This window comes from Mya arenaria, chromosome 10 (genome assembly GCF_026914265.1).
Source record: "Mya arenaria isolate MELC-2E11 chromosome 10, ASM2691426v1".
NCBI lineage: Eukaryota > Metazoa > Mollusca > Bivalvia > Myida > Myidae > Mya > Mya arenaria.
In genome coordinates, this window is record NC_069131.1 from 32,386,711 (window position 1) to 32,398,470 (window position 11,760).

Genomic DNA, 11,760 nt, shown 5'->3' on the forward strand with positions numbered 1-11,760 from the left:
AAATACAAATAATGGCCCATATTTACTTTCATTTTTTTACGATTTAGGGCCTGCAGCAGCTTTACTTATGCCTCGATTACCGTCGATACAAATTAAAATATACTCCACATACTTTTTCACAGCTCATATAGCTCAGTTGCACAACATAGTTCCATCTCATCCGAGATACAAATTATGGCCTTTGTGATTAATTTTGTTTTACTAAAGGGCAAAACTGAGGTTTATACTCATAATCCAAGTACCGTCCATTCAATGTACTTCATACTTTTCTTCGCACAATTGTTCAAAGCCATAACACAATTAGTTTGTATGTACAACCCCATAGTATCCTAAATACAATTTATGGCCCTTGATAGACTTGGAAATTATTTTTAAAATTTACTATTTAAAATTTAGCTGCAACGTACGCATCGTACGATCACTGTTTTGAATTGATATATCTGAGTAGTTATACTATTTATTTCGAAAAAAAAACATTATTGGTAAGTTGAGGCAAACTGTATATGTTTTTGCAAATAAATCACACTGCTTGATTTGTGACATTCACTAAGTGGTGAAGTGAAATACTTGATCTTACGATAACTTGTCGTACGATCGCTGATAAGATTAGCCCATTGATACATAGATATCTAAGAAAAAGCGGCGAATACGTACACCTTTACATATTTATTGGGTTGTATTTTTAAGTATGCTAAGGCCTCCCGTTTCAGTACACAAACTTCACTTGTATTTTTTTGATTGATGTCCAGCCAAGATTCATACCTCGCTGAATATTATGCAAAATTAAAGCATGCGTGCAATAACAATATCTTTTAGTTGTGTTCGTGCAAAAACAAAAGCACTTCACTTGAGTGAAAAAGCAACAAATCTGCGTGCGACAACAAAGTCACTTAGTTTTCTAGGTAATAATTCGTAAAGTTTGTATCGGTTTACATTTTCTGCCATTAATTACCATTTTCTTTCATCCCGCGAGAAACAACGAAGCCAAGTTAGGTAATTACCGTTTAATTGTGCGCAATTTCAAGAGTGTGTTGTGAACGGTAACAGAGTGTTCCCATATTTTAAGTTTAATTCAAATACCAAAAGAAATCAAATTACACTGAGATTTTAAGAGATAAGCTTTCGTTCTATTAATACAATATTTAATTATCATATGTTAATCAAGCATAAACAATATTGCGTCGGGCAGATTCACCAGGAGTTTTGACACAATGTTCGATCGAAACGTCATACATTATGCCCTACATTACGCAATGTAAACAAAGGTAAAATATCTACGGGCATGTGTAACGGCGATAACCTCCATCAAAAACACTACAGTCAGCAAACTATTTGTGTTCCTGTAATATCATAGATAATATACTGCTATCGAGGAACCAAATCGAAAGCTTCTTTTCAGGAGAGCAATTTATCAGCGTACCTGAAATCCTAAAAACATGTACTAATTCGTACTTAAGTTATATTGTTAGTATGTACGTGAAAGAAGTTTTGCGATTCCTTCGTCATCATTTTGAATAAATCAGCATTGTGTTGTAAGTAGTTGCTTTGTTAAATTTGAATTGGATTTACGCGCTAGGATATTTGTCAACATTAAGCATCAAAAGGACTGAACAATAAAATAGCCTTACTCTTAGAATGTACACACGCACGTCTACGTAAGAATGGCTTACTTGTCAATTTAACGGTAGTACCATCGTTGCTTCGGAGAAACTGTCAACATATTTTGTTTTCGATATTTATTAAAAACATATACGTGTAGGCCCTTCTAAATCTGAGAAACCTGATATGACCAAAAAAACAACAACAACAAAAATACACTTATGTTTATTGAGGCCTATATCTCACAACATCAAAAGAAACATATATATTGTTTGTTCATACATTACTTAGCGGAGGGATATTCTTGTTTTAACATAAACTATATATGATTACTAAAGTACACATATGATATAAAGCCATAAGGAAATGTCAGAATGATTTCAAATCGGGAAATACTTTTTTCAACAAAATGATGGTATAATGGTTGAATTTGTATCGACACGTCAACGTTTCATTTTACATATTTCAATCAATAAATTCATTAGGAACCAATACCAATGTTGTTTATTATATTGCACTTTGGGATGTTATTATACTAACGCTTAATGTTCAATTGTAGTATTTTTGTAATATTGGTAATCTCTTTACCCATTGGCTTTTGCAGATAAATCCGATTAATATTAAGAAACTATGAAATAACAATTGAGTATGAGGCCTGTGTTTGTTGTCGTTGGAGTAGATTTAAGGATATTACACTAATTGTACACGTCCTTTAGATGTATTTAATAGTACGAACTGAAATGAAGGATAAACAAAACGCCGAATAAGAATTCTTACCTAAAGGATTTTAGCTGAAATTTGATATATTTATTTTGTTTTATGTATGTATTTCGTTGTCCTGGGAAACAAGGCTCCGCCTATTGTGTGTTAATTGCAATTATGAGTCAATAAGCTTTGCACACTGTCAAAGTCATTTTTTTGCATAGACATAAATTGATGATGCGCCTGCGCTTTGAATACTTTACTATAAAAACAGTCAAATGTTAGAAAATGTTACTGCAACTTTTAGTACTCACTTCATTCACAGGAAGTAAAAAAAAATCGAATAGTACACATGATCATGAACTTAAAGTTAGCAACAGGAAGTTGTTTCGCATTAACTATCCACACGCTCATAGTCCATGCTGTTTGTTTGCAATTCAGTGTACGCTTCATCTTGTACTCTAGCCGTCGTATTATGTCGGTCGCTCAATTTTTGATAGTGCCTTTCCTGCTCTGAAATACACAGAATACGTGAATCAATGTTCTTGATTTAAAGAAAACTTTAATATGATGTTATCACAATCAGTATAATTGTACATTTTACTTTAGCTCATGCTGATGCGTATAATTGACTGTATTAGGCAATGGTATTTATTCTTTTAGCATATTAATTAAATATCGTATAAACCAGTTTGATACTCAGACGTTTATTTAAACACAGTTCACGTATTTCAATCCAGTTTGTGTAATTTTACATAATCATGGATACACTTTTGCTGTTCGCGTTAATTCAGTAATATAAACAAAATTAGCATTACTATTGAACATGCTTTAAAATGTTCAAATTATTATACAGTTAAACACTAAGTCTATATTTCACTTTTACCTTCTATTATGAACGGATTATGGTTACTGAATCGAACTTGGCTGCCACTTTCAGATTGTTTCTTTTGTTGTTTTCTCCTTTCATGCAAAGAAAACGGAAGTATGTAATTTCGTTACATTGCCTTTTTTATAATAATTTACTTCTCCTGGACTTGTTCACTTAAATAATCCTGACACAACTTTAAGTTGGCTACATTACATATAAATCAAGTGCAGTGCTTTCTTGTAAAAAACAAACATATACAAAAAGTACGAAACGTATACAACATCATACATATTTTAAAATACTGTATCCTTAACAGTATATTGTAAAGACCTTTGTATGCACAGAACAATTCCAATAATCACAATTATAATTGTGCTCGCACCACCGACAGCTCCTCCAACTATCCCAGCAGCAGATGAATCGCATGTATTCGTCGTTGTTGCTGAAATTAAGATGTGTTATTTTAGTGAACGTATCAGGTAGATCAATGTGAATGTAAACATCTTAAAAGAATCTAAATAACTTTAAAATCGCATACATTCAAAGTGACAAGTTTGAAAAACAGTTGTAGGTTTTAAACAAAAACGATAACATGCGTTTACCATTTACACAGGTGACCCCGTTGTATCCTTCAATGCATCCATGTAAACATCTACCATAGTTGTCACATCTTGTTTTGTTTGGTACAGATGCGCATGTTGAGGGGCATACTAAATCGCATTTGTCGGCGTAAAAGTTGCGAATACAACCTAAATGGCACCGGCCTGTTTTAGCATCACACTCTTTGTTGACACAGGTTTCTCTACATTGTACTGCACATACACCATCTGTGTTTGGGGTGAGCCCGCCTTTACACTGAACACAGAAATGCTCATTCTGACTACATTTTGTACAATCGTGATCGTAATCTGTACATAAATCTGCACAGTTTGCCCCGGTATATCCGTCGTCACAGCCAATCAAGCAGTGGGTCTCTGACGAGCATTGTTTATTTTTACAAAGTTTGTTACATTCACAACATGTATCATTAAAAGTGTAGAACTTGTTATTTTGACACGTTGTACAATGCATGCTATTTAAACAATAACTTCTGTTACATTTGCAATCCTTGCTTTTCATTTCAAATCCATTTGTGCACTCATTACACACTTCACTGTTTAATTCACATCGGCAGTTTGGAATACATTTACACTCAGATCCGCTAAATCCATCGAAACATGATGTGCAGTATGTAGAATTTGTCTGAGAGCATGTTTTACAAATGCCATCACATTCGTCATTGCAAGAGTCAGCTGTTAATCCATCCAGGCAACCATCTAAACAAAGGCCGTTACTTTTTCCGCAAATTGAGCCGACGCAATTAGCCGAGCAGTTGAGTGAACAGTCTAAACCAAAATTACCTTCGTTGCACGTGTAGCAGTTTTCACTTGTACTACAATTAAAACAGCGATCCGGGCAAATTGAGTTACAAAAATTACCAAAATAGCCGTCATTACAAATATTACAAAGTGCACCTTTGTAGTTGAATTCACAATTACATGTGCCATCGTCTTTGTAACAGGTATTGTCTGTACAACCTTGTCCGCAAGGTGTATCACAAAAAAATCCATACTGTCTTGCAACACAGGTTTCGCACATTCGTCCGGTAAAATTGGGTAAACAGTTACAAGATCCATCTCTTTTGCACGTTCCATTGATACAACCATGTGTACATGGCGTGTTGCAGTTGTCACCGTAATATCCAGGTTTACAGTTTTCACATTTGCTTCCGGAAAATTGCAAATAACATGTACAGTGGCCTTCATTGTTACAAATATTCTTACAGCCTACGGAACACTGTTTCGAACAAAAAGAAGACAATTCAAAATAGCCTGGTCTGCAGGAAATGCAATGTGTTGAGTCTATGCATCTGCAGTTCTCGTTGTTACAATTAATATTGCAATTTTCCCCGTATTTACCTATAACGCATACGTCACATTCATTTCCTTCAAAATTTGCCTTACATTCGCACGTGCCATCATCATTGCATTTTTTCTCACTGCACCCTTTGGAACAAACCGAATCGCAATGGCTGCCAACATCGTAAAACCCATCAAGGCAATTATCACATATACTTTGAACACACGCGCAGTTTGTGTAATCACATGCACTTGAACAATTGTTAGAGGGTGCGTAAAAGCCTGGTTGACATGTTTGACATACACCGTCACTTTGGCGACAAGTCTGACAGTGGTCTGGACATGGCCACATGCAGCGAGGTTGATGATACCCATCTTTGCAGCCTTCTAAACACGTCTGCTCCATGCCTCTTGAGTCTGTTCCACATATGTCGTTCAGGCAGCACAGGCATCGTCCAGGACATGAGTCGCATTTAGCTGTGATTAGTTCAAAATAATACATGTATTTGACTATTTGAAAATATTTATTAACTTCTGGAACACGTATTCAAAAACATATAAATTACGTTATATACTGAAAACAAACTATGAACACAAGGGATACAATTAATAACATAGTGAAAACAACATTGATAAATTAACCTTTACAATAATAAAAGACGGAAACATTTTAAAATCTCATTTAATAATAGTATCCCTATGTAGGTGAATATTTCAGGAAATGTAAGAATGGAAATATGAATATAAATGAAAGTGTAATAAAGTAAATTAATAAATGAATAGATGATTGAATATATTGATTAAGTGGTATAATTATCTATAAGGAATTGAATTAACTTTTGAACCCATCTGTAGAGTAAATGCAAAATAAAATGTAATAAATACCTGTTAAAAGCACCAGCAATACCAATATAATCTGAAATATAATAATCAAACAAGTGTTTTACTCCAATTTAGAAACGAAACAAGTTTCCGAAAATTCATACAAAAATGAATTATGTACTTGTTAAAGGCATATAATTTTCAATTAAATGCTACTTGGCTTGTCGCCTTAGATTCGTTTAAGTTATTGGTGATAATTAAAAGTTTAAACAAGCAATGCTTGCTTTTTCCTTGAATTAGGTATCCATAACAGTCACAGTGGATGTTATATTTGACTTGAAAAAATACCGCTAAGCAGATGCTTGACCTTGTTTAAATTTCAACCATCACTAATATTCTGTATTACACGTGTGTAGTAAAACTAATATCATCCCGCATGTTTGTTATCAATTCAGGTGGAAGCAATTACTGCTAAATTTATAATATTTCAGCAATTCAAACTTTTATTTCATATCTTGAAATTATGATTAAGATTTATTTTAAAATTGGAGTTCATTTTAACTTTATGTCAGCAGAGGCAAACTTAATAATTTCACTTGAATTGATAAAAACACATGTTAAAATATTATTCACTTCTTGTGTTTAAACCGGAACCGGAACACGTCATGAGCATATCACAAAATTATGTCGCCATACACCCGTGTGTGACGTTATCATTCATAAGAAAGGAAACGTTTAATTCAACGAATGTTGCTAATGATGTGATCCAGACAGGATATGATCTTAATATTCATTTTACTTATAAACAGAATGAAATGATGAAATATCTATTTTATTTATTCCATGTACTTTATTTTTGCATTGCATGTAGCGCTAAATATGGCATTTTTTGTCAGGGTGTGGTATTCGGCTAACTTCAGCGCAGGTTAAAGAGGTATATATGCATATGAATATCTAAATGAAAAGATCAATATCGAAATTTCCAGGGAATTCAATATATTTGAAAAATATATCTCTCTTGATTTAAGAGACTTTTGACTTTTGATTTTTAGTGTTTAGGTATTTATTATGCTTCCTGCCTACAATTTTACTTAAAATGTTGATTGATTCCAATTTAGTGTAAAATTTTAAGTTCTAATACTCTCAGGGCCAGAATTGAGTAACAACTTACAACTACCAGTGCATGGTTCTGACAAAACCATTAAGAGATGAGTAGGAAAACTGAAATCTCTTTTAAACTAAAGAAAGTATCTATTCGTTAAGGTTTCATATTGCTACACAAAACAAACGTTTATGGCTAACATTCGCCATTTGAACTTCGGAGTTGTGAAAACAATCAGAACACAGGCATTCTTTTCTGATGCTTTATGTTAATGTTTATGTCTGGATTCAAGTGTATATTATGTACATTTCTAGACAAACCCAATCTTCACATATCAGTTGAGTTTTATAACTTTACATATAGGAGTACAAATTTGCTGTTTACGTCAATTAAGTAAGGTTTATTTGAAATAAAACACAATTTCTGTAACCACAAAAACAGTATTTAAACATTATATAATACATCAAACTTAACTCCTAATATACCATCTATGGATAATGGATTTGGGTTATGGAATGAACATTGGCTTCCACATTCAGATTATGTAATATGGCAGTTAAGTACCATGTACAGATACCAACTTTAAAATTGTAGGACTGCTATGCATTTTATAAGTACAAATTCAATGCGTTTTGCTTCCAAATGCCAAGATTGTGAAATTGTTACAAAACAAATGGTTAGACAAAAATAATGTTTTTTAATATCACTGGTTTTCCGCTGCTATCCCTAGAGGACACAGTTTGAGTCAAGGCTTTCAAAGTTACACTGAAGTACATAAAGATCATACATGTATTAAACATGGACATGATCTTATACAAAGATAACAACATTTATAGAGATATGGCTACAAAATAAACTCCAAACAATTGGAGTCTTAAATGTCCTTGTGTAGTCCTTGTGTACTTTTAAGGTGGTTTTGATTTAAGTAGTCTTGGGTTTGGAGTATCCTTGTGAAGTTCTGCTAATTTTGAGGTTGATTTTGGATAAGTTTGCATTGTTCTTTGGTTTTCCTGGAGGGTCTTTGAGTTTTGTAATGCCATTGGGTATTCATTGGACGCTTTTATGTAATCACGGGATGTTCGTGACAGTCCTGGTTTGCCCTTGTGTAGTCATGGAGTCTCCGTATGTAGTAGGTATACTAGGTGTGTCATTGTGTACTTTTAAGGTGAAGTTGTGAGTTATATCGGGGTGTTATGGAGAGGTCTTGAGGTGCCCTCTGGTAGTCCTGGTTTGTCTTTCGGTGGTCATGGTGTGTACTTTGGTAGTTCAAGCGTGTCCCTGCACTGGGATGTCTTTGTGTAGTTTGTGGGTGTCCTTAGAAGTCACTGATATTCCTTAAGGTGTTCTATGGTATCGTTTAGTAGTTCTAGGTTGACCTCAGGTATTCTGTCATTGTGTAGTCCTGTGATGTCTTTGGGTAGTCCTGATATGTTTTCTGGTAGTCCTGGTGTGTCAATTAGTAGTGTTTGAGTGTTTTTTGATAGAGTTTGGGTGTCCTTGTGTAGTTTCAAGGATTTCGTTAGTAGTCCTTGGGTGTCCTTTGGTGGTACTGGAGTGTCCTTCGGAAGATTTTGGGTGTCATTGTGTAGTTTCAAAGTGTCCTTGGGTAGTTCTGTCGTGTCCTTGGGTAGTCCTTGGGTGTCATTGAGTAATCATGGGTTTTCATTGAGTAGAACTTGAGTGTCCTTTGGTATTTCTGTGGTGTCCTTGAGTAGAACTGGAGAAACCTTGTGTGTCCTTCAGTAGTCCCGGGGTGTCATTGGGTTTATTGTTCTTGTGTAGTTTCAGGGTGATTTTGGGCCGTGATTGAGTAGTTTTGGAGTGTCTTTAATATTGATGGAGTGTCCTTGAGTAGTATTTGAGTATCTTTGTGTTATTTTAAGATGTTCTCTGGTAGTTCTGATGCGTCTTTGTGTGGTTGATAGGTGTTATAGGATAGTTCTGGAGTATCCTTTGATATTTGTGCAGTGTCCTTTTGTAGACCTTGGAAATTTTTGTCTAGGTTCAGTGTTTGGTGTACTGGAGAAGTCTTGGTGTGTCCGGGTAGTTATGGATTGATCTTCAACAAATTTTAGTTTTAAAATTTACAGTAACTGAAAATACAACCGCTTAAGGATTGAAAATATTTGTTGACATCGCAACATTTTGTATATAAACATTAGTAAAGAATGTAATAAATAATTCACTAAAATATAGTGATTCTTTACTTGAAAATGTCTCAAAATTCCTGCAATGAATTTCTTTAAATTAGAAAGGTCTTGTTCAGTGTTCCATTACACATAATATGGGTACAATAACACCTACTCCCAGATGTAATGCATGAGCAAAACCGTTTGCGCTTATTGATATATCATTAAAAGCACTAGTTTGCTTACACTATTGAAAGCAAAAGCAGTCTTCAATTTACTTAATGATTTATGAAATAAGAATAAGAACGATTCACAACTTCCATTGCTGTTAAATAACTTAATATATATAAACATATAAACTAGAGGGCGGGGTATTTTGACCCCAAATATGTCCTAGCATTTATACACTCTGTCAAAAATATAACACATAATATAAAAAGCATGCTCAAAATTTAGTTTAATGCTATAAATTTATAGTATAAATTAATAAAAGTGATTTGAATTGAAAACGAAATCACAAATATATTTTCGTTTACGAAGTATTTAATTATTTCTTGATTTTCAGTGAATTTATTAAAATAGTTGTTTTCTTATAAAATGTGTGTCAGATTTATCGTGTAATATCCTATTTTCAACTCTATAAATAAAAAGTTGTATTAGAGCTTGATTTATTAATTATTAAAAGAAACATAAATAGGACATACAAACAGCTTTAAGTGAAAATTAATTGCCCATAGGACATTGACCTTGATTGGAAAGAGAGCTCAACAAAAATGGAAAATAAATATAACATAACTTATAAGTTATAACGTTTAAGCAGCATAGTATATTTTCATCAGAATTAGAATATACGCATATTGTATGATTTTCCAAATGTATATCTTGTATATCTTGTCCATGATATCCACGAAAGCCATGAAAAAAAGCAAGAAATGTTTGCAAGACCAGATCCACGTAAATATTTGTTTTCACAAACTAGAAAAATTGCTCTTATTGATGGTGTTTGTCACAATAGTATATCTGGCTGATGACCTAAAAATTGTTTATAGGAGCCTATTTTAACGTAAGTTACATACATACGAAGAATAGATATTGATCAAATGATGTGCTTGATTTAATCCAAGATTTCAAGATAAACCTTTTACGAAAACACGTTGGTTCAATATTACTTTATATGTAAGTTAAACAAAGTTTAAAAACATATCAACGCAAATTAATCTGGAACATCAATGTTATGATATCCCATTCTAAATATAAGTACAGTTGTACTGAAACAAAAATATGTTACATACCGAAGCGAATTCCATTTGTTTTCAGTTAAGCATGAATTTAAAAATCACCAGGTATTTTATATTTAACAGGAAGAAAACACAATATTATATATGACAGTGAGGTAGTTTTCGCATATAGGCTTTTTGGAGTGTCTAATTGTTTACAGGAAGTTAAGTCTGTTTTGTGTTATACTGCGGTGTTTATGAATATAAAAATAAAGCCCCACTATCTGTTTTGTCAATGTGAAGTTTATATTGACAAAAACATATTTACAATCTGGCCCATTAGGACTTTTGAGCGTTTATTTTGTAAATATTTCCTTGAAAGTGTCGACAAATGTTTAAAAAATGCTCTACAAGTGAATTATGTTATATTATAATACCATAGTATTACTTTAAGCCCGGCAAAAAGTTAGGCATATATGATTGCGTTGAACATTTGCAATTTGGTTGTCGGCTTGAACTAAATGTGCTAGTATGGAACAAAATATTAAACAAAAATAATAACGTAAGCACTACCTGAATTCAGATGATTTCCCCAAAAACGCTTTCCCTGTCTTTGTCTTGTTTCCGTTAGTATTTTCCTCAAAAACTGCTATACACTATTCTAACGAAATAAATTGTCAAAATGTTGCAGGCATGGGAACGACGTCACAGTGCGCGTGTGCATCTTTGAGGCCAGCCTTTGTTTAATAAATTAATAATAACTATTGTTTTGCTTGAATACGCATCTGCGTAATTGACATTGCTATTCTATTATCATAGTTCTCGTTCTGCAAACACCACACCTCTGTTTCTGGGATGTTTATGGTGACAAAAAAATGATCTCAAATTTCTTATTTAAATTCAGATCCTTTAACTTTCACGCGAATATCTCGCTTGACGAAACTTCTATAATAGCATTAACATGCAATAACAGGATTTCAGAGGTCAATTAATTAATAACTTGTTTAAATTGTTTTATTTGCATATGATAAAAATATAACGCTAAACCAAGCAAATGAATGACTATTGATACTATATATGGCCAAACAGCCTTTCATTTCAGTGTCAAATGGATAATACCGAGTAACATCCCATGTACAACATCCCCATCAATATTTGATTCGATAAAAGTAACTACGTTAATCCATGCATTATTTACCAAACATGCCGAAAATGTCACCAATAGTTATAGATCGGTAGTTTAGTAATGGGACTATCAATTATTGGGCAGCGAAGATTCGATTCCCACATCAACCCTTCTAACCGTGGTCCGGACGATTGTCAAATGGTGCATATTGTGTCTTGTCACATTTTTATACATTTGCGAACATTAAAGCGCCATGGGTAGCTTTGACCGGAGGTGCATACTGTCTGTCCCTCA

The 11,760-nt window shown here is 33.5% G+C and overlaps 1 protein-coding gene across 1 annotated transcript; it reads right to left on the bottom strand.

Moving 5' to 3' along the window:
• Positions 1–1,813: 1,813 nt before the first annotated feature.
• LOC128204595 (multiple epidermal growth factor-like domains protein 10) lies at positions 1,814–10,549 on the bottom strand. The gene is made up of 6 exons (XM_052906000.1): positions 10,416–10,549; positions 5,956–5,986; positions 3,775–5,547; positions 3,503–3,614; positions 3,188–3,264; positions 1,814–2,814 (listed from the first exon to the last, which is right to left on the bottom strand). Exons 1-6 carry the CDS (start codon positions 10,428–10,430, stop codon positions 2,696–2,698), a joined length of 2,127 nt encoding a protein of 708 aa, XP_052761960.1. The 5' UTR covers positions 10,431–10,549; the 3' UTR covers positions 1,814–2,695.
• Between the last annotated feature and the right edge of the window lie 1,211 nt (positions 10,550–11,760).